The sequence below is a fragment of the Salarias fasciatus genome, chromosome 4, assembly GCF_902148845.1.
Source record: "Salarias fasciatus chromosome 4, fSalaFa1.1, whole genome shotgun sequence".
Classification (NCBI taxonomy): Eukaryota; Metazoa; Chordata; class Actinopteri; order Blenniiformes; family Blenniidae; genus Salarias; species Salarias fasciatus.
The window spans coordinates 8780715-8803674 of NC_043748.1; the positions used below are offsets into that span (position 1 = coordinate 8780715).

The following is a 22960-nucleotide window of genomic DNA, read 5'->3' on the forward strand; positions in this document are numbered from 1 at the left end:
GGCACTAAGCAACAAACACAGTCTGAAAATGATACAATCAAATCATCTAGTTGTTCTTTAAACTTTATCTCTTCTCATGAGCTGAAATCAGGTGACACTAAAAGTGATCTGGGATAATCTAGTAATTTATATGAAAAAGGTTTATCTCTTTAGAGGGCAATTTGCCTGAGATAAGCCAAACAATACAATCAACTTCCAAATGATTGTTTTAAGTAATACAATTGTGCTTTAAAATTGTCAATGTATTTAATCCTTAGAACAGCTCTCACATTTACTTATCATGCTTTTCTGTTTCCTTCATATCTAATCAGAAGAATTATTTTCTTATCAAATTTGCACTTAAACATTTTGTTTAACAAGAGCACACTTACCAGACAGATATGCTTTATTCCTAATTTGTGTCAATCATTAAGCTTGACAAATTGATTGGAGATTTATTGTTAATATAAAACACCTAAGACATTTGAGAGGGAGGTCTACAGCCAATGTCCGTGCTTAACGAATGGATCATCTGCAAATCACAAAATCTGCTTTAAATGCACTCAGTAGGTTTTGTTTTGCATGACTTAGAGTCCAAACCACTGTAATACACCAGTACACCTGCAGCTGTCAGCTATCATTATGCACATTGACATAAGATGAAGAGAAACATATTTTTCTGTCATTACCGTGATGCAGAGATTTTAAGTTACTTTGCATTTATATGATATTTAAGCAAGCTTTGTTTCACTTCCATTAAAAAGCCTTTTCACTCTTGATACAAGATGACCTTAATGTTAACTGAAGCTTTAAACACACGGATTCCTGGAAAGATGTGCACTGTCACATTTTCCTCTGCAGTTTCACCAATTTAAACATTTACTCTTTGCAGCCAGTTTATCAAAGACCAGGGTTTGCGTGCGTCCACTTACGTCTCATTAACTCACTGCAGGCCTTGGCCAATCAGGTCAGGAAAATACTGCCTTTGTTTCACCAACAGACTGGTTGATTATTATCACGGCAGTGTGGCCAGACTTTGACCGCCGCTGCCTGGGAAAACGGGGACACAGGTGAGGTTTGCTGCACATGGACACCCTCAGCCGTCGTATCAACAAATTAAAGACAGATGGAATAAAAACCACACACTGAAACTGCATCTTTACAAGTGGATACAGAGTAGGTATTCCTATGTTTATCTTTACGTTTATTTTCATGTTTATGTTTTGAGTCTCAAGCATATGAAAGAAAGAAAAATCAAACCGATTTTTTTCCAGATCCTTATTCCAACCCATCAAACTGCGGCAGGAAATAACTTCGGATACAGTCAAACAAAGTCACGTTTGCTCTGTTATCATGGGGAATGTGTGCTAAGGTCATATGGTCTAGTTGGTTAAATATTCACTCCTGCTGTGAAGGGAGGCCGCGGAAATGAGCCAAATTCAGATCACTCTGCAAATAAGTAATTTGTCCTCAAAGGTCAAGGATTGGTATTTAAGAGGCTCATGCGAGTTTTAGTGAAGGAAAATGATCTCAGATTTTCATACAATTCTTAAGAGTTAACAGTCTTTAGTTTGGGTTTTAATACAATCTTAGTTCACTTTATAGTTTCCATGTTGCCAGTGTGTTCGGAGTCAGTCCTGACTGCTGTTTCTGCAGAGGTATCTTGACAGAAGCGAGGGGTAGTCGGTCATCACCCCCGTGGCTCCCACATCGAGTGCTGCCTTTATGTCTTCATCTTCATTGCAAACAAACAAATGTACCTGCAATTACAAATGTATTAGCTAAAACAACAGCAACAACAAACATGTTTCACTTTTTTTCTTGGCATCTCTGATCCTCGTTTGAGGTCCAGTGGGTTAAGAGGGAGGAAAAGAAAAGGCTTTGGTTTGTTGTTTAATGTAGCTACAGCAGAGTTCATTTGCTTGTTGCCACAGTTTTGCTACATGCTCGCTGCCTGTCCTTCATGATAAACCATGATGTGTGTTTGGGCAAGGCCTGTCAGTGTCCTGGCTAAGCAGAAACAAGTGGAAAAACCTGACCTTCTGGCTGGTTTTAACAAGTTCACTGCTTAAAACCATTCCAATGAAATGATTTGAGACTGATCTGCGACTGGATCTCCATGTGTCGCCCATCGATCCATCCACGAGGAGCAAAGTCTGCTTTGTGTTCCTCTCTTTTACAGAACAATTAGAACTGAAATACTTTAAGACAATATGTGTTCCTTTACTGCCAACTAAAATAAACCTGCGAGCGATACTTTCATAATGTGAAATGGATGCCAATGCTATTTTTGCAAAAGTGTTTTTTCTGTCTAATGTTTTTATTTTGGTGTTGTGTCAGTAAAACTTGCAGTCATGGATTCATACCTGGATCCCTCGGGCTGCAAGGTGTTTAAAAAGACTCCTCCTCATTGTTAATCTGTAAAGATAATAATGATATTTTAATAAGTATTTGAGAAAACATTCTTTATAAAACACGTAGAACTTCAGTTGTTAAAAGAAAAGCAGATAAGAATCCTTATTGTTGACATATACAGAGAGCAGCACAGTGGAATTTGTGCTTCTCCAGATTTAACCCATCCCTAAGGAGCAGTGGGCAGCCACCATGTTTGTCCTGCTCTAAATAAGCGAGCTGTACAAAGGTTCACAAGCACGTTTCCAGAACTTCACTTACTTTTCAAGCAAAAAGAGAACGAGCTTGTTCCTCAGGATGCCTCGCTCAGAAATGAATGTCCTTCGGCACACAGAGATAACAGAAGGAAACAAGAGAAACATCAGTGCTGTGACACATTTTTCTCACATGAAACACAAGGTTAGAGAGAGAGAGCACAAAACATGCATAAACATTCTGAGCAGAGATGCCGTAAGTAAAAGGTTTGCAGTTTTAATGACAAACTCCTTGTGAAATAGCACCTGTTGATGATGCGCGGCAGGTAAAACTGCAGTAAACTCTCTCCCAGGGGCACGAAGGGCAGCAGACCGCTGTAGAAGAGAAGCAGAAGCAGCACGCCTCGGCCCATGGTGAAGCTGTAGGGCATGGAGTCGTTCTGGTGGGAGCAGAGACAACTGTTTTCAATGGATGAATGTGTGCAGCGGTGGTGGAATACAGTTAATGAGGACAGACACGTTCATAAAACATTTTAAAGAAGACATACAACTTAAGTGTGCATATTGAAGCCATGCTATTGTTGTATGAGAAGGAGGAAGTTGTGTTACATAACACTGTTTGTGTAACTTTGTCTCCCTCAGGTGGCTCTTGTACCATTCTGCGGCATTTCCTCATGATGCTGGAGTTGACCGTGGCCCACACTGTGATCTCCTCCCTGTTGTAGCGTCTCACCAGTTCAGACACCTGCAGGCACCCAGTCAGCCACAGCATTAAAAACTTCAAACATGTGTGGCTCACGAGTGCCAACCACTACACCACCATGCAGCGCCTTAAACAACATTTTTTTTTTGCTCAAATTTTGAATAAAATAAGTGCAAATCATAGGTTATTGATCTTCTTTGCTTGTTTTGGGGCATGCACACCTTTTCAATCAGCTGATGGTTGTTCTCCTTGATCTCAATGCTGACCGGCATCTCAGGGAACTTCCTGAACAGATCCTCCAGCAGAGCGAACTTCCTGTCTGTGCCGCTGCTGTAGCGTCCTGCAGGATGAGAGTGGTGGAAAGAAATGTGAGACACGCACATACACACACACACACACAAACACACACGCGCACGCATGCATGCATGCACGTACGTACACACAGAGCAGTGAAACGTTCAGATTACACAAAAAGCAAAAGCAAAAAACCTTTTAAACCTTTTTCCACTAACTATTTGTAATCTGGTAAAGTTTCTGGAATATTTTCTGTCAGGAACCCTCGACATGAAGCTGCTGTCATTTTAATGTTAGTATAGTATAGTTACTGTGGTCAGTTCCATTTCTCAGGGATCTGTATTCTACTCTGTATGTTCCAGTTCCACTCCTCTGATCACCACCACCAGCACATGAAAACAATCTAAGATGCCATTAAAAAGGCATCATTTATTGATAAACTAATTAGAGACTATGTAATTAATCAACTGTAATTAATTGCATTTTAATATTGCTTCAGTTTTTAACAGTGGATGAAATATTTTTTTATTTCAAACTGATTTAGGGAGACAAAAACAGGAGAGAACTCTGACTACAGTCAACATTATTGTGTTGCTACAGCATAGCCGTATGTCGGGAACTAAAGGAAACTTTCTGAGGTGCACAGATAAATGTTTAGTGTTTGGGTGCAAAAGTAAAACATAGCTATACTTTCCCGTTAATCTGAATTATTTACCATCCCTGCTCAGAACTTACAGTTTTCTTCACTTATCTTAATGTTAGTTTTTTGTTGTTTCTTTCTTCTTCCCTGAAAATGAAGATATTACATTATTCCTATCAAGCATAAATTGACCAACACTTACAGGGAAGGATCAGGAGGAAATTAAAAAAAGCTATTTAAATCTACAAATTTAGAAATCTCCATAGGAGGATGGCCTCCCAGAGTGGAGTTCTCTCCCCGAGAGTATAAAACCTGCTATAATCACCCTAATTCATAAAAAAGATAAAGACCCCCTACAGTGCGGCAGCTATCGACCACCCAGGTCGATGTGCACCCAGGGCACAAGCACTGAAGGGGTGCACTGTGAACTCTGTAGGGGCACGCTGTGCAGCGTGCACTGTCTGATGGATAGCGCGGGTCATTATATGAGCTTGTAGGGTTTCCTGCACCCACCAAGTCCATATGGACAAGGCCTGTTTGTTCACTCATCCACCAAGTCGATATGGACTTTCTGCTGAACTTCCACTGTCTGTGTTCCATGTTTTATTTTACTGACAAATGCTATATCATCCTATTGCTTCTGCATGGAAGTATGTGTGATTGGTTGTTTTAAAAAAGAATAAGCTTAATAAAAATAATATTACAAAAAAATAATGTCTTCATCCATTCAATGAATCTGTAATCGTGAAGTTGATAAAAAAAATCTATTCATAAAAAGCTCCAACCATTTCAGGGGCGACCAATAAGATACAGTTCCTCTTGTGTCCAGTAGGTGTCAGTATGAAAATGAAAAGCTGTTTGTGATCTTCCAAACAAAAAGAAAAGAAAAGGGAGACAGAAGAAGATGAAACTTTTGTCTGTTTTTCCGTCAGAGGAAACGCTTCATGGTCTACAGCAGACATGACTTTATGTCAGGCCTTGAGAGTTTATTAAAGAGAGAATAACTGCTGCTGCTGGAGAAATCCTCAGCAGGATTGAACAAACTAGCATCCAGCTCAAGGAGCGGATTACTCGACTGAAATTCAATTGCAATTTTGCCACTGCATTTTAATTTGACTTTTGCTTTGATAGTCACTCCTAGTACAAGTTTTATCCCATAAATGACATCCCTGGGTTTCACGTGAACACAGAGGAGTAGGAGTGAGTGACTGCAAACTGGATGCTGGGGTTTCGGACTAACTGACGTCCCAGTTAACCTGTGACTGATTTTCTCTCACGTCTCTAGTTGCTGCTAGATGTTAAAGCCTAAACAGAAAGATGTGTTGGACCTTTTATTTCAACATCTGTTGAGCAGCAGCAGCAGTAGTCACCAGTTAACAAAGAAACCAGCTATTTTATAACACCACATTTACTACTTAATCAAGGATCAGGAGATTTTAGCGATGGCAACACTCACACACACACAACAAACATACATTGTTCAGTCAAAGAACACGTAGCAGCATTTTGATGAACTTTTCTCCGGGCGACACCCAAGATACAGCAATCCAGTGTTAGAAAAACATCTCTTTCAAATCAACTCACACCACCATATGAATACTCAGAACCTGACAGGAATAGTGTCAGGTATTGGCATTAAATTAATGAGTTTTGTTATTCAGTGTTTCTTTATTAGTTAACATGAGTAGAAATTTCTCCTTTTGTTCTTTTTATGCTTCACAGGAAGAAAAAAAAACTTTGTGCTTCTATTCAACACATGACTGCTAACATATAATGTCTGAAAACTTGTGTGGAGCATGTCTAAAGTTTTTACATCCGTCATCCATATCTCAAAACAAAAGGTTTGTTTGAAAAAGTCGACTAAACATACACGCAAGACGTTTTCCAGACATTATCTGTCACAGAATAAATGAGAGAACAAGAGGATACAAGAGACATGGCAGAGAAGGAGTGGTTTGTGAAAGTCAGGAAGAGGACAGAAAGATAGAGCGCACACACACACACACACACACACACACACACACACACACACACACACACACACACACACACACACAAACACACACACAGTCAGCAGGTTGCCTACAGCCATGGCTCCGCAGCCTCCATGAAGATAAACGATGGTCAGTGATTCTATTGTTTCAATTATGCAAATGAGGCACAGGAACAGAGAGAGATTCCTCTGAAGATAACATGTTGACCATGAACTGATAAACTGATGTCCATCATGGATAACACCTCTCACCCCCTGCACAACACTATGGGGTCTCTGAGCAGCTCCTTCAGCAGCAGACTTTTACACCCGCGGCGTAGGAAGGAGCGATCCCGCAGGTCGTTCATCCCGGCTGCTATCAGACTTGACAACAACCAATCAGTCTGAAAATCTGGCACTTTAGTGTAATCAATGTGAAATGGCACCTAGTCACTTTAGTAGTAATAATGACCTGTTTAGTGCAATTCTTGTCTGTAGCCTCATGTGCAATATGACATAGTGTGTATAGTGATCATTGTTCGTTCTTTATCTATTTTTATATTCTGTTGTATATTGGTTACGAGGTATAAGATTTTTTTAATGTAACACTGCCTGCAATTGTTGCTGTATACATGTGAATTTCCCCGTCGTGGGATGAATAAAGGCTAATCTAATCTAATCCAATGAAATAATATGAAGGCAGCAGACTGTATGAACATATGCAAGCAGCAGTCATTTATTTAACCATCAGCCTGAGGTCTCCTTACAACAGTCCATCCATCCATCCTAAGGATGAGTTTATTGTTTATGAGTTTATATTGCTGTTATACTGTAGTTATATTGTAATTATTCTGTTATATAGTATATATTTATGGGGATAACTATATGGTATGTGTGGGTATATATTATGTATTTATAGGGATATCTGCACGGTATATGTATACATATATTATATTATGTGATGTCCTTTGATGTATGATTTTAAAACTTGTTAATAGTTAAAAAGGGGTAGGAATCTCTAAAAAGTTTTTGCTTCTTCCTACTCCTTTTTTCGAACTATGCTGTTATGTTGTTTTTTTTTTTTTTGCTTTGTTTTTCTGTTTGCTTTTTTCTTTTTTCTTTGATTTGCATTAACTTTCCTTTTTATCTTTTTTTTTCTTTCACTTTATACATGTTTGAAAAATAAATAAATTCATTCATTCATTCATTCATTGTGGGAACTTCCTGTCTGGCTCATCGTTGTGGTGATATCAGGTGTCGCTTTTTTGGAGCGTCTGCACCCGAATACCAACATCCCAGCACACCCCCACTTTTAAAAGAAAAAAATCTTTTGCTCATCATGGAGGGAAATGGACTCCACTTTATATACTTGAATTCATGAAATAAATAAGACTAAAAAGTTTTTCAAAATTCCTTTTTTTTCCTCTGCATGTTTTTCTTGTAGTTGTGAAAACCAGCGGGAGATCTGAGCAGGGAATCAGTTAAAATACACACACACACACCCGCTGACCTACTTTGTGCTGAAATGGCTTTTCATCAATGATTTAACAAAGAAAAAAAAAAAAAAAAGAGTGCAGAAACTCACCTGTATAAAAAGTCACCTCCAGTCGTTCCTTATATAGGGGCAAATCCTGAAACACACACGAGACAAAGTTTCACCACTTCATGTACCATGGATATGAAAATATTCTGTTGTAACTGGCTGGTCCAAAGACAAGTTCTTGTCTTGTGACCTTGTGACCTCCACCCTCCCAGCCTGGATCTGCTCTCTACCTGCAGGTTGAGAGAGGAGATGGTCACATCGTGTCCGGTCTGCCTCAGCAGGTTTTCATCGTGTGATATCACCACGTGTCCGTCGTTGGTCAAGTGGCAGTCAAACTCCAGCATCTGCGTGCCTTGCTCCACAGCACTATTGACAAGGGCAACAGAACAAAAACAAGAGTTGATAAAGAGGAGTCATATATCCTTTTTATACTGTGACGTAAGAGACAGACACATCCAAGAACAGAGTGTTTGCAGGAAGAAGAGTGTGCACGATGCAGGATCAAATAAAACAGGATACATGTGTCATTTATCACTAAAAATGACATTTTGAGTCATGCAATGAGACGCAGAGCGTTTGAACATGGATCGTCTTACAATTTAAACTTTTAACAAAATGAATATCTGAACATTCAAACAATGTTTTGGTTCTGGGATCAGTGAATTAAAATGATTATCACAGGTCCAGATGTTTCTTCGTCTTGGTGTAGAGAGACGCGCACAGAGTAACAACAACTCTACTACTGCACCGATAATTATCATTGTTTATTTTAATTCTTTGTACTTGTCAGAATGTTTTCTTTCAGAAATCAAGGCTGGACTGTGAGCAGCAGCTCATCTTTTGAATTCGGGACTCACTGTGTGAACGCCTCCATGGTGCTCTCAATCCTCTCTCCACATCCTGAAAACAACCAGAGGAGTCAGAGTTCATGAAGCCATTCGGTGACACGATATCAGAAAATACAGGTATTCACAGCAGGAACTTGGACCGGATCTAAAAAAAAAAGCAATAATGCATTCAGTCTTTTAACCCCGTGGGTGCATGAACCTCCAATACCGACACTCTTCCATGAGTGGGGTCAAGAATAACCCCAATTTCAATCAAATAGAAATACAATCATAAATAAAGATGGCACATGAGTTTGTTAAAATGAGCTCCTGGGCGGTGAGACTACTCAGTCTGCTGGGACAGTAAATATATACTGACAGTAACAGCTGATAAGAATCAAAGATTTCTGGGGCTCACCCTTAAAACTCCATAGAAAAGGCCTGGCGTCGCTCTTGACCCCAGTTATGGAAAAATGGGGTAGTGATATAAAAACTGCCATTTCTTAAAATGTATGAAACATTTTCAAAACATGTTTCAAAGAACGTCTCAGTACTCGTGCATCCCAGTGAGTCTCCATCCTGAGTCAGTACGGTCTGGATGCTCTTGCCTCTCCTTACCTCCCCTGTGCGAGATGTGCGTGCTGTAGAAGGCCGTGCGCTTCCTCCTGTGGAGAACGTGTGGGTTCTTCAGCAGGTAGATGGAGGTGAGGCCGTATCCTCCCAGCGCCGGCAGCACAAAATACAGAAAACTCATCCTCTCCCGTCCGAGGCCCCGCGACACCACGATCCCAGCATCCGATGAAAACAAGACCACAGAGCTGTGTGCGAATACACTCAGGTCTCTGCTGGTGAAGCACAAGACGAAAAAAAAAAAAAAAAAAAACTGGAAAGACTGGTAAGACCAAAGAAATATGTCCCACCTTTCTCCTCATCTAATTTACTCACCCTCAGTAAATCCTGCTGAAACCTTCAGAGCTGTAAAACAGAGTTAATGAAAGACCAGCAGGTAACCCAGAGCTCACCTCAGAGCGCTCTCTCTGGCCTCTCCCCCGCCACGGGCAACACTATCTCACTCCGCTGGGATGAATGGCTTTATGTGTGTCATACCTGTGGGCTCAATGTTCGCTGGCACTTCCTTCTGGGATTATTTATTGTCGGGATTGATTGAAATACTGTAGAATTCCCAGTAAGAAGCTTAGTAAAGCTAATAATGACAAGTTAGGTCAAATACTGTTCTAAGTGTTTAATGTGTGGATTGAACATTACCTGATTACCTGATAGCTGCAGAATTCAAGGAGTGTGTGAGACTTGTATTTGAGAAAGGCGATGTGGTGAAGATGTGTGAACGTAACTTTGAAGCACAATGCCAGGAATATGAAAACGGACACTTCTTTGAGCTCAAACGCTCGGCGTTCACACAGTCAGCAGAGTGAAGTATATTGTTGGGCCTCAATAGCGGAGCTGGAATGTGAGAGACAATGGCGCCACGGGCCGAGCTCGCTCCCAAACGCTGCAGCAAGCCTGCTTTTCACCAGAACAGAGAGAGAGAAAAAAAAAAAACAATTCAGTGCACACGCCGTTTGAGTTTCCAGCGTTTTCTCACCTTGACATGTTTTGTCATGCCAGCATACAAAGAACATGAAGGACAGATCAGTGTGACACACACACGACTGCATTCGTGATTTCCCGCCGCCGTCTTCATTTTCTGATGCATTTTCCATACTTTGGAGCAGATAAATGTTGCAGTCGTGCTCGGGTGATTTCAGGGGGGCAGATCTGCCGAGACTTGCTGAGAAAGAAGATGGAAATGCCGCAAAGCAGGAAAAGCCAGTTAGGAGTGAAATATTCATTTCCACCACTGACGTTATTTCTGCAGCGGCTTTTAAATGGTTTCAGGGAGTTATGTGCTGTTTAAACAGAATACATGTATTAAGCTTCATCTCTATTGTTGTAGAAGGATCGTAAAAGATCATCAGGTAAGAAATTCTGTGAGTGGAAGAGAATTCAAATGACAAAAACTGGCAGACATTCAAAACACTGTCAGAAGTTTAGATAAATAACCATTAAGAATAAACTGTTACATGATTGTTTTGTTTTTAGGGCTGCCAGATTTAGTCACAATTGCTGTAGGATTGATGTAGGATTACTGATAATTATCCTGAAGTTGAGACTAATGTTTCTCCATGTTTAGAAAATCACAAAACACAGGACTGAAATTAATGTTCATGAAGCTGCTGAAAAGACCCAAAACAACAAAAAAGACAACACAATTTTAACAGTATCAGGAAATTTTATTTAATCATATGTATATAATTCTGTTTTTGTTAATCGTTTAATTCATAATACCCATAGAATATACATACTATAACCCTCAATAACTCATCTCTTGGACAACCTACTTAAATCTTCTTTTAAAATAATTTCTTATAAGATTTTGTTGAAGAAATAAACGAAAAAAAAAAGAAAGATTGAAAACACTGCCAATAATAATAATCACGCCCAGAAGAGAAAAAGAAGAAATATACAAATAAAAACATACTAATTAAAAAAAATGATACAACTTTAACTCCCTTTTATGTAGAAAAAAAAAAGGAAAATACAACATCTCACCAATATAACAACAATAGCAATAAGAACAGCCATTTTAAAACAATATCTGCTGACAGGCCTGGTGACGGACCGGTCGATACCGACACACCCCTCTGGAAAAAAGAGAGAGTGTGTGTGTGTGTGTGTGCCAGGAGGATTGTAAGATGTGGTCCTCTTGGTTGGTTCCCATGATTACTCAGTGAGATGTTTGGTCTGATGGCAGGTTGGAGAGGCAACACACACACACACACACACACGCAAAAAGCTGATGGCATTTTTAGCCAGCGACCAAATATACACATGAATTACATCAAATCATCTGTGACTATTTTTGCATTGGTTTAAAAAGAAGGAAAAAAAAAAAACGAAAGAAGATCCCACAGATGTAAAAGTAGGGAGAGGTTCCCAAGCTGCGAGGAAACGATGTGCATGTTCCAAAACACACACACACACACACACACACGGACAGGACAAGAAAAGTCTTGGCTTTATGTTATTGATGCACACACACACACGGACATAAATAACTGCAGACAATCCATGAGTCCTCACACACGCAGCACGAGAAACTTAAAGCTCAACAAGCAGGAGGGAGGGAAGGAGAGACGGATCGGGGAAAAAAAATAAAATAAAACCCAAAACAACCCTGATAAAAAAGGAAGGGGAGCGTGGCTGAGAGACAAAGTGCAGACGTGCTGATTGAGTCATGTGACCGGAGCAAGTTTCCTCCTTTAATGACCGTCCAGGATCCAGGCGGGGAGGGGAGGGGAGCGAGGGGAGGCAGGCGGCGGCGGGAACAGTCAGTGATATGGACGACATGGCGTTCGCAAATCCCACCGACGTGGAGAAGCAGAAAGACACAAAAACAGAGGAGGAGGAGGAAGAGGAGGAGGAGGAGGAGGAAGAGGAGGCAGCCCTTTTGAGTAAAGCGTGGCGAGAGGTCGGGAGGTCAGACAAAAAAAAAAGAAAGAAAAAGAACAGATGAACATCGAAAAATAACACCTGGTTATGCAAAACCAATCTGCTGCAAGGGGGCGGGGCTACACATCACAAGCCTGCCGCCATGGTCCGCTTTTCTCTTACTGGTCCCAGAACAGGCAAAGACAACAAAACATAAGAAAAAAGAAAGAGTGCAGACCGAACTGAACCCACGCGTCGCTCCAGGAAGCAGCAGCTAAAAACAACACAGGAGCAGAAACCAACAACAACCGACGCATGCAACTGGAGCAAACACGAGTCGCCGTCCGTCACCAACAAGGAACAGCGAGTCAACAGGGAGCAGGGGTGAGACGCAAAGGGCAGAGCGGCGAGGGGTCGACAGAGGAACCGATATGTGCTGCTCGGCGGCGGCGTCCCTGCAGCAGCAACCTTCATGTAGTTTTCTCAGAGCAGCTTCGTCTTTTGCTTTCAGCTCCACGGCAGACATGTCTGAGCAGGAGGAGCACAGGTGCGAGGGACGCCATTAAAAATTAAGAGCATTCCTTGTGTGGATCGAAGCCCCCGCCGGCGTGATTTTGGGTCATCAATTCTACGACACTACTGCGAATTCTTTGCATCTCGCTCTGCCACGTTGGTACACTGCAGGAATGCATGCATCCACAGAAACATCAGAGAGTGGGGTTTTTTTTAGAAAAGAAAGAAAGACATTCTAGTCTGCAGCTTTAAAAAAAAAAAAAGATGGCTGAAATAAAAAAAAAACAGAAACGGAAAAATACAACTGAGCTGAAAACAATGGTATACACATGGAAACTGCAATGAGCACATTAAAAAAAAAAGAAAAAGCTTTAATACTCTTATATGTACATCCACACACCCGATTAGCATCCCTGTTCTTTTAGCCCTCAAATTTTTTTCCGGGTTGAAATTTATACGGATCAAGACAAGAAAGTTATGGAGTCGGTTAATACAGTAGTACGTGGATATATGAGGGGGAGGGGGGGAGCTACAGAGAGAGGAGAAAACGGGCCTGCGACGCGAGAAAAGGGTTCGACGAGGAGAGGAGAAGCGGCGGCGAGTCACTGCACACCGAAACCGGGAGAGAGTGGGAGAGTAAACTAACCAAAAGGACGAGAGATGAGAGGAGGGGAAGCGTTCAACACAAACACAACTGAAACGGTATGAGGAGGACAGACCCAGCCACCGGAACCTAATTCAAACTCAGCTCTCTCTCTCTCTCTTGCAGTAGAAATGGAAAGTTAAGCAGGTAAAATGTTCATATTTCTTGTTTTCGCTCTTGGTTGGTTTTCTTGAAGATGCAGTTTTCTTTTTTTTTTGTTGTCGTTTGTTTGTTTTAGCAAGTTGTTTTGGGGTCTTCTTGTTCCAGGCGTCTGTTTGGCATCAACTGAAAACGAAGAGAGGGAAAAGAAATGCATGTTTTAAACAACTCAAAACATTTTAAAATGTGTGCATCAGAGGTGTAAAACGTTTCATGTGCAGACACACACACTGATCTGTTTGCTTCGTTGCGTAAGGTTTTTCACTCCCACATTTTCCACCCAGATGCGTAGAACCTGATATCTGTAGAAGGTATTTTTAGCGGAGTGGAAGCTGTTCCGCGTTCACAGACTCGTCTGTCACCGGCTGCATTAGTGTTCGTGTGAGGTTTGTGTTTCACTGACATCTAGTGGTCTCAAAGCTCAAACAATACGAGGCGTTCTCACAGGTCGGACATACTGAACGTGTCTTCCTGAGAGCTGAATGGTTTCGATAATGTCCCAAAAAGCTGGGATTTTCTCCCTAAAACGCTCCGTACGTGTTTGCTCAGCTTCCTGTGTTCGCCCGCAGGAACGGCCGGGCTTCCTGTGTACCTGTAGCCTCAGGAGCCCTGGTAGGTTTCCTGGAAACGAGCCGTTTCCTCGAAGATCAGCTCCTTCAGCTTCTCCTTGGGAAGGTCGTCCAGTTCCATGCTGAAAGTGAAGGGTTCCTCCGCTACGGGCTGCGGGCACAAACACACCCATTAATTATACCAGCCGTCGGGCTAAATTAGGAAAGAAACACCTTTGTGAAAGCGCGGCTCGATTTCCTTCTCGACAAAACTAAACAGCGGCAGTGACCTGGAGGTTATCTGAACCTGTGGAAGAGCAAGGCATTACTGAATGGACAAAAAAACTAAACAAAGGAATGTTGCTGTGCAAGGTAAGAGCTCAAAGAAACAACAACGCTGGAGAAAGCAGTGAGGAAATCCACGGCGCAAGTGCTGAGATTTTGCTTCCCCGTTACATAAATTGAGATGTGATTAGTGATTTAATTCTTCGCCCTCTCTCCAGCTCAACCATGGAGAAATCGGAGCACTAATTGCATTCCCAGCACAGCTAAGAGGCTTCCCAGCACAAAGCAGAAAAAAGCCCCACAAAACAGCTCTTGCATCAGGGTCCCAAACAAAGCTCCCCGAGTGTTCCAGCCACTCGGCCTCTCTTTTACCCTTTGATGAAAATGTAAATGTTTTCAGGACTTATTTTCCCCGCCGCTGGCACAAATCTTGTTCCTCAAGGCGCCGGCAGAGAAATAGGCTCTCACCTCATCTGTGGGATCGTAGTACTGCTCCAGGTAGGGGTGAGCCAGGGCCTCCTCCACGCTGATGCGCTTGCTGGGGTTAAAGGTCAACATGCGGCCCAGCAGGTCCAGAGCTGTGGGAGCAGAACCAAGAGCTGCGATCAGCAGAAACCTCCAGAGTGTGAATGGACGGCTTTGTTGGCATGGGACCGTTGAGGCTGTTGCTTTTATTTCTTTCACATTTTACATCAATCCGTTTAATGCTTATGGCATAATAACTATAAAACCGAACCTTTAGAGTCAGCCTTGTTGTAGATCTTCTCCCAGGGGATTGTGGGTTTGTAAGGCAGAGACTGCAGGTAGTTCCTGGCCTTCATGTTGATGATGCAGTTCAGATCTTCCGAACAGGGGGAGCCGAGAACGCCTGCACACCGAGCGAGGAGACACACACACACACACACACACACACCTTCAGGATCTGGAACTCTTATGAAACACAGAAACCAAAAGGAATCTGCCTCTCACCCAGTATGTGGTTGAGCTGGTCCAAATAGTGTTTCCCAGGGAAGAGCGGTTTGTTGGACAACATCTCAGCCAGGATGCAACCCACTGACCAGATGTCAATGGACTTCGAGTAGCCCTGCAACACAGAGCAGCGTAACCCAAAAGATCCAGAGAGAGACGGAAATGTCAGTCTGTCACACACACACACAACACACTCAACACACACACACACGTACCTTAGAGTTGAGCATGATCTCTGGAGCCCTGTACCAACGCGTAGCCACGTACTCGGTCAAGAAGCCTGTGTGGTCGTGCTCGGGGTCGGCTATCCGCGCCAGGCCGAAGTCACAGATCTGCAAAGCACACAAGGAGAGGTTCAAATATAGACTTTTAAAACAAAACGGTTCCAATTTCTTCAAATTTGAAGGCGCTGTTTTGAAGTCTCGGCGAAAAGGTAGAAAATCGGATTGAATTCCAGAAAAAATTGTGAGGAATGAGCTGAAATGGGGAGCAGACAGCAGCAGACGAGTGCAAATCAGGGGAAAATCCGTTCTGTGCCTATTTTATTATTACTCAGAGGTATACAGTACATCAAATATCATTACTGGTAAAAAAATACAAAGATTAATCAAATACGCAGTGATATTCATCTGTAGGAGAGGATTTGAAGGCTGCATTATGTGCAGCCTTTGTTCTGTCGACCCGCACATGGCCGGCTAATCCAGGGATTGATGACTGGCTGCTGAGAGGTTAGCCAACAGAGAGGGAGGAGGGCAAACCCAGCCACACACACACACACACACAAAAAGAAAGTGAACATGCTTTGTGAGTTACTGCAGTCTTTAAATCACACAAGGAAATGACTGAAGAGATGAAAATACTTGTTCTATCATGTTTAAAACTTTAAAAAAACTTCACCAGTCCTCACAGAAATGCACTCCTGGACATCAACGGTGGAAGTAAATATACTTTCACACACTTCAGTGCATTTCTATAAAACTCAGGAAGCCTTGTAACAAATTGCAAGGATTTGATTGGACGTTCTGTTGGTACATTTTGTCTGAACTCCTGAAAGCAGCGGGCAGAAATCATGACTTGTTGCTATGTTTAGACCGTCGCACCGAAATAAAAACCCACAGTTTCCATGTCAAGCTGTTGAGCTTGATGCAGCGACTCTGTAAACACACTAATTTCACTTACGAAAAAACAGAAAAGCTGAAGATCCTTTGTGTTAAATAACCACAACGTTGAGGAAACCGTTTTCTCCCCTTTCGCTAATGTTGAAATCAGAGACGAGCAGCTGATCATTGTGAGGGCAACAAGAAATGTAACCCTCGCTCCCAGGAGGCCGAAAGTATTCCTACTGCGACTATATAAGGAAATAACAAAAAAACGAACCATGTATCTCGAAATAGATCTTTTTATGGAAGGAAACAGTTTTGTGAAGACTTCAGTTAGGAAGACAGCACATATGAAGTCTCCAGGTGGTTTTAGGTTGTAATTTTTAACATTTACCTTCTAAACTTGACACGGACCTGAGAACACATACTTTAGATTTTCAGGAAATGTTTACCGCACATGAGGGTTGAATTCCCAGATACAGTATGTGTAAAATGTGTGTGTGTGTACCTTGAGGTCACAGGTGGTGTTGATGAGCAGGTTGGAGGGCTTGAGGTCACGATGCAACACGTTGGCAGAGTGGATGTACTTGAGGCCTCTCAGGATCTGGTAGAGGAAGTAGCACACGTGGTCGTTGCTGAGCCTCTGGCTCTTCAGCAGCTTGTACAGGTCCGTCTCCATCAGGGTCTGGACGATGTAGCTGAGGGACGCAAAGGGTCAAGGAGCACAGCGGCAGAGGCGCCGGGCCGACCTGCTAAAAGACGCCGATGTCCTGCGTCCATCACGTTCGCCTTGCTCAGCTTTCATCACAACAAAGCGGAGTACTCACGCCAAACAGGGACACAAGGCTCAGAACCGACACAAGGACTCGCAATCTGTGAGCGTCTCTCAGCGAACAATGCAGCTTTTCACGGCGGCCGAGCCCACGTTCGCATCTCTGCCCGCCGCTCGGCACTGCCTGACGGGGCCGAAGAGCGACACCGATCCGCGCCGTGATTCAGCACAAGAAACAAACCCGGCGAGTTATCAGAGCGTCTTGCAGTTCGCTCTCAGGCCCTTTTTCTTTGGCCTGATCAGCAGCAGGAAGACTCAATAACTGAACCGTGTGGGATCACAAACACAAGTCTCTAAAACACACTTTCAATTTAACAAAAAAACAAAGCTCTCGCAATAAAGTTGAGGACCCAGAGAGATCGCAAGTTATTGAATGTTATTTTTTTGGAAAATAACAGCAGTTCTTGTTATTTTTCCTGCAGTCATTCCATGTTCGCAGACAAATTTCCAGTCCTGCATCTACTCAGTCTTTCAACTGTGAAAAGCTGAGGTATTAAAAACTTTCAGGAATTAGCTCAACGTTTGTTTGAAACAACGGATCAAATCAGTCCAAATAAAGGCTGCTTAAACAGACACTTGATGTAAATCAAGAAAAGACTAAATACAATTCTGACTATATTGACCATAGATTAGTTCAGTTTATTTTGACTTGACACTTAACACAAGTCATTTTTAAGTGACTCACCATTAAAGCTCTCGGTGGCACAAGCGTCACTGTGACTGAATCAAGACGTCTTTCAGTCCAGCTTAACATGCAAAAAAAATAAATAAAATAAATAAGGTAGTGAATTACACTTCATCTCCTCTACATAGGGCTGAGCGGTATGACGGTATGATACCGTGTGACGATGTAAAGGTGTATACCGGTTGAAATTGTGCCATACTGTTTACACCGGAGAGAGAGCAGATGTCTGCTGCAGCTCTCTCAGTCAGTGTACAGTCGTCTGCGCTCGCCAACGGGACAGCCGGAGCGCAATTGTTTGGGTCCGTTTGTACATTTTCACAGCGTGTCCCGACGTCTTCGTGGGGGGTGGTGGTGGTGGTGGTGGTGGTGGTGGTGGTGGTGGTGGTGGTGGGGGGGGGGGGGGGGGGGGGGGGGGGGGGGGGGGTTTGTTCGCTGCGTTTCATTGGTCAGGTAAGCACAGGGTGCGCTCGCTAACAACACCAGCGTATCCTGGAGAGGTGGGAGCCATAATGACGGACGCAGAGACTAGCGGCTCCGGGAGCGACGCTAAAAACTCAGGTCTTTTTTTCTTTCATGTTGTGATTTTTTTTTTTTTTAATAATTGAAGTTATATAAACCGGAGTTTAAAAAATAAAATAGGAAAATGAGCAATTGTGACAGTTTGGTTATTTTTAAGCAATCATTTGAATTTGCAGGGGAAAAATAATACCCTGCTGTATACCGTTACCGTGATATGAAATTTCTGACACCGTGATATAAGATTTCGTTCATACCGCCCAACCCTACCTCTACACCTGAAAACTGATGCGCAGGCAACTTTCATGCCAGCACTTGATCATGAGATTACTTCACCCTGTTTTAACAGAGTACGTCACAGACCAAAACAGAAACACACTTATGGCTGTCTCTGGTTCACGTTAAAACCACTAAAGCTCTCTTTCAGTTGTTTGGGTGAAAAAGCAGATCATTAAATCAACCTGAGATTTCCTGTGTTTCACAGGAACGATGACTTCAGGTGTTTCTAAAAGAGAATTACTGCAAAGAAACTTCGACGACTCGTCCATTACAGCGCTGGGACTTTTCATTATTTACCAGCTTTGGGGAATTTTCTCCTGCAGACTGACTGTGTACATGTCTGTTCATGAATATCTACTGAAAAAAAAACTCAATGAAACTCACTGAGTGAGTTTAACTGAAATTCGCACATGCATGAAGAGCGGGACGATAAACGCAGTGGTGAAAAGATACACGTCCCTCATGTTGTCGATGTGCCGCGCCCTGAGGATGTCGTTGATGCCGATGATGTTCTCATGGTGGAAACGCAGCAGGATCTTGATTTCCCTCAGAGTGCGCTGGCAGTACGTCTGGTGCTCAAACGGGCTGATCTTCTTGATGGCCACGCGCTGTCTCGTCACGTTGTCCAGAGCGGAGCTGGATGCAGAGGATGTGGTGGTGGTGGTGGTGGGGGGGGATGAACACAACACAGGTGTCATGTTACACACTGCAACAATTCACACACGCATATACACAGTCGTCATCTGGGCCGACAGCGGCTGTAAAACGGTGCCGCAGATCGTCTCTGCAGGCAACATGTAACATGTCTTTTTGGTGTGTTTTGTTGTGGAGCTCTGTGTGTGTGTGTAGGCGCAGTGTCAGCACGGTGGAGGTGTCCAGATGGAGACCAGGAGCTACTGGAGAAAGAGAAAAAAAAAAACAAAAGAAAAAAAAACCACGTAGATCAGAGGCCCATGGGATGACTGTAAATAACTATTTCAGCAAGATGAGAGATCAGAACGCAACTGCACAGTAGACGGCAGCAGCATCGGCGATGACATTTTGTGAGCGTGTCAGAATTAACGTCAACACAGCACAGCTGCAGAAATCCTTTATCCTGAGAAGGCAAAGAGCTTTTCGTATAAAACTGCTTTTCCTAATAGTTCTTGATTTTAAAATGTTAATTAATATTTTAAGAATAGAGTCAATCTTTCCATTAAAATAAGGGGAAAACTTTGACGTCTGTATTTACAAAAGAGCTGCATTTGTTGCAATCCCCTTTAAACAGTTAATAATAGCAGAGCTCTTTCTTATATACCCAAATATACCTGCAGTCTCCACTTATTTTCAGCCATTGTTTTCTTGATGTTTGTGCTTCCAACATCTGGGCTGTTGCCACCAGGCATGATGTGATATTCAAATCAGGAAGTGAAATGCACAGTGCATGGAAGCAGCGTACTGCAGCTCAGTCGGTCAGTCTTTTACGACATGTTGATATCGTGATGATAAATCCACAATAAATCATGCAGTTCAGATTTAAAGGTTACTATGCTCGATTCCGACTGGTGACGCCCCGGTCAGGCAACACTGAGCTGAGTGGAGCATCGAGATCTAGAATTATGAAAAATCATTAAATCAATTAGTGGCAGAAAGATACACGTTTGCTGAAAGGTTTTTTCACCAACACCGACCCTCATATGGGACGACGGTTACATCACATCTTTCCTAATGGGGCAAGCGTGCAGAGATATTGCAGAACGCGTTGCTTATACAAGGCGTACCGACGCCTTCTTTAGTAGCCAAAGCTGCTGGTACTAAAAGCTGCATGTTGCAAAGGTGTTAGGTCATGCTCCTGAACTGTGCATAGACGTAATGCGACAGGAGACGTTTGGAAAGTAGGTTTCTGCTTAGATCTATCTCGTGCGTATCAGAAGATTTTTCACCTTCGCTGTGGGAGCTATGAAATTTTTTGTATGTTTTGCTGTGCTGCTCTGACTACCTGTTGCCCTGTGTTGTTTTTAATGGCATTTAACTTTCTCCAGCAAGTTTTCCCCAAACATTCATGATGCTGGTTCAACAGACATGACAGTGCTGCGTATTCTGAACTTCATGAAATCATTTGCATGCTGTGTTTATCAGTTATATCTACGCGCCATATTTTCAAAATAACTGATACTTAAACACTATTTTTTACCTAAGGCGCTCGAAGTGAACCGAGACAATCCCACCCACCATTCTCCCCCACCCGCAGCAATTTCCTTTAAGTCGTGTCTTTCCCATTCTGAACCCACCGTCCTAACGCTGTGACATAAATGATAAGCCATATGGAAACATTCTCCAGTCTTCCATTGTCCACCCTTGATTGGCCATGCAAATTGCAGCCTTCGGTTTCCTGTTTTTGGCTGACAGCAGTCGCACCCGCTGTGGCCCTCTCCTGCTGCAGCCCATCTGCCTCAAGATTCAACATATTGTGTGTTCAGAGAACGGACTCCTACATATCTCTGCTGCAACGAGTAAATACTCAAGTTCCTGTTGCTTTCTTTAATCCGTCCCCTCTGTGAACATATTTTCTTTTACTGTATAATGCTCATGAAAAACCAGGAGATGGCCGAGTGTGTGTGTGTGTGTGTGTGTGTGTGTGTGTGTGTGTCTAATCAGAGGCTTTCAGAGCACTCACATTAGCTCATCAAACATGTTTGTGCTTCTTCAGATCGTCTTGACCACGTCTGCACGCCCAAATGGAATGGATTATGTAACTGATCAGACATTTGCAGTGAGGCGCAGCTGGACATCCTCCCAACACCTGTGAACGGAGATTAAACTCCTTCCAGGATCAACCTTATGTTCTGTTGACCACACACGTTGCTTCGCTTGTAGGAAATCATAAATATTAACATAGCATGTATATTTTTAAGAGGCGTTTAATGAGACTCATCTCCACAGGTGACTTTTAGACTGTGTCCTTCTGCGACTTCACCATCCAGTGGGTGTCGACTGTGTTTACAAACAGTGCTGCAACAGTGGAATCACATGACCACGATGACATAAACAAAACAGCACTATGGAGCTGCATGCCGAGTCCTGCTGGGATGGATGTGCGGGCCCAGCTTCCAGCTTCTTCACTCGGCGTTTCGCGCAGACACACACAGCGCCGTCCCGTCTGACTGCGCGCTCGCCTCAACCTCGAGTTCACACCGATATCAAGAGCAGGCTTGCTCAATAACACGTCCACGCAGGAGCTGCAGATCCCACAGAGCGATAACACGCGGAAAGGCCCCGCTCCGGATGACAAATCCTCCCCGTTTACAGCCTCTGCAGCGGCTCCGCTGCAGACTTTTCTGTCAGGCGAGCAGAGATGAAGCAGAGATCAGTGTGACAGTGTCACTCAGCAAAAAAAAAAAAAATAAAAAAAAAATAAATAAAACAATCTGAACGCAGCGCTCACTGGCTGTGGTCAAATGCAGCCTGCAGAGCTCAGCCCTGCGCAATCACCCTCAATCTTGTTTCCTGTAAAGCTGATAGCCACGCCTGTAGCCGCTCGGCTAACCTGCCGAGCAGAAAATGAGCCGTCTTGAGGCTTAACGTCGCCTGAACCCCGGCCAGCTATTTTAAACCCACGCATCGTGACTTGCTCCCACGGTTCGCTGGCACCGCTTGTTGAACACAGGCTAGCAGTGTTTGCTAACGGACGGCTTTATGTTAGCTCCGTACTACGGCAGCCCGACAGAGGAGCGCTACTCACCACACCATTCCGTACGCCCCCTCCCCGATGTACGACAAGTCCGTGTAGCGGGGGCCCACATCAAACACCTGGCCCTTGACGGACTCGGACCCGGGCTTCGGTCCAACTCCGGGTCTTCCGGGCGGTCCTCCCGGAGCCTCTTCGGGCGCCACATCATGCGCAACAGTGCCAGCCGCCATGGGAGCAGCAGCGTTGTTGCAGCCTGTGGCCCCGACCGCTGCAGTGCTGCCCTGTTCCGCCATTCTTCCTCTCCGAAGCGCTCCCGTTCGGTCCCGACTCTTTCACCGAGCTGCCGCCGCTGCTAACCCGCGCTCTTTTGACGTCGGTCTGGTGCTTTCACCGGGCGGATGGTCTGCCTGACGGGGCGAAGCGACTCGTTCGGGCCGCGCCGTACTAGCAGAGAGTAAATGGATTTGATGCGGGAGCGCGGATTTGGTCTCAGAGCCGAGCGTAAATGCGCGTGCCAAACTACGGTAATAATGGTGCGTTAGATATGTCGACAAGGATGACTTGTTTGGGCGGAGTCGTGGTGTTCAGTTGGCTGCGGCTCAAATCAGAGGCGCCGCCTATTTAGCTCGTTTAATACAGCAAAACGACCACAGCAATATCCTGATGTGGTTTGTCAGAAAAAACACACTTTCACATGTGTATTTAATC

At 43.5% G+C, this 22960-nt stretch overlaps 2 protein-coding genes and 1 long non-coding RNA gene across 5 annotated transcripts; 1 reads left to right on the forward strand and 2 right to left on the reverse strand.

Moving 5' to 3' along the window:
• Nucleotides 1-232: 232 nt before the first annotated feature.
• On the reverse strand, nt 233-10354 carry gdpd3a (glycerophosphodiester phosphodiesterase domain containing 3a). 2 transcript variants are annotated; one of them, XM_030088673.1, is made up of 13 exons: nt 10231-10354; nt 9839-10085; nt 9510-9736; nt 9183-9406; nt 8595-8637; nt 7968-8103; nt 7780-7825; nt 3510-3628; nt 3241-3330; nt 2892-3025; nt 2653-2712; nt 2346-2397; nt 233-1739 (listed from the first exon to the last, which is right to left on the reverse strand). In XM_030088673.1, the coding sequence occupies exons 4-13, from the start codon at nt 9316-9318 to the stop codon at nt 1611-1613; spliced, it is 945 nt and encodes a 314-aa protein (XP_029944533.1). In that variant the 5' UTR covers nt 9319-9406; nt 9510-9736; nt 9839-10085; nt 10231-10354; the 3' UTR covers nt 233-1610. The 2 variants fall into 2 exon arrangements, with proteins under 2 accessions (XP_029944533.1, XP_029944532.1); XM_030088672.1 differs by having other exon boundaries at nt 9183-9736.
• On the forward strand, nt 1179-14029 carry LOC115386430 (uncharacterized). The gene is made up of 3 exons (XR_003931301.1): nt 1179-1193; nt 5574-5584; nt 13938-14029. It is a non-coding gene; the product is annotated as an uncharacterized LOC115386430 (long non-coding RNA).
• Nucleotides 12913-22793, reverse strand: mapk3 (mitogen-activated protein kinase 3). Of its 2 annotated transcripts, none has more exons than XM_030088663.1 (9): nt 22304-22793; nt 19036-19218; nt 16779-16968; nt 15386-15502; nt 15171-15285; nt 14938-15069; nt 14670-14779; nt 13961-14088; nt 12913-13494 (listed from the first exon to the last, which is right to left on the reverse strand). In XM_030088663.1, the coding sequence occupies exons 1-8, from the start codon at nt 22543-22545 to the stop codon at nt 13969-13971; spliced, it is 1209 nt and encodes a 402-aa protein (XP_029944523.1). In that variant the 5' UTR covers nt 22546-22793; the 3' UTR covers nt 12913-13494; nt 13961-13968. The 2 variants fall into 2 exon arrangements, with proteins under 2 accessions (XP_029944523.1, XP_029944525.1); XM_030088665.1 differs by lacking the exon at nt 22304-22793 and adding an exon at nt 21239-21896.
• Nucleotides 22794-22960: the final 167 nt, after the last annotated feature.

What these genes read in the sequence shown, in the direction of transcription:
- gdpd3a (XM_030088673.1), bottom strand. Translation starts at nt 9,318, where the DNA reads ATGAGTTTTCTGTATTTTGTGCTGCCGGCGCTGGGAGGATACGGCCTC. An exon ending in TCTCCTCTCTCAACCTGCAG is followed by an intron (nt 7,826 to 7,967) that starts GTAGAGAGCAGA and finishes TGTGTGTTTCAG; the next exon opens with GATTTGCCCCTATATAAGGA. An exon ending in TGAGGAAATGCCGCAGAATG is followed by an intron (nt 3,026 to 3,240) that starts GTACAAGAGCCA and finishes TGCTCCCACCAG; the next exon opens with AACGACTCCATGCCCTACAG.
- mapk3 (XM_030088663.1), bottom strand. Translation starts at nt 22,545, where the DNA reads ATGGCGGAACAGGGCAGCACTGCAGCGGTCGGGGCCACAGGCTGCAAC. An exon ending in CAACAAGGCTGACTCTAAAG is followed by an intron (nt 14,780 to 14,937) that starts GTTCGGTTTTAT and finishes CTGCTCCCACAG; the next exon opens with CTCTGGACCTGCTGGGCCGC. An exon ending in ACTACGATCCCACAGATGAG is followed by an intron (nt 14,089 to 14,669) that starts GTGAGAGCCTAT and finishes TTGTGCCCGCAG; the next exon opens with CCCGTAGCGGAGGAACCCTT.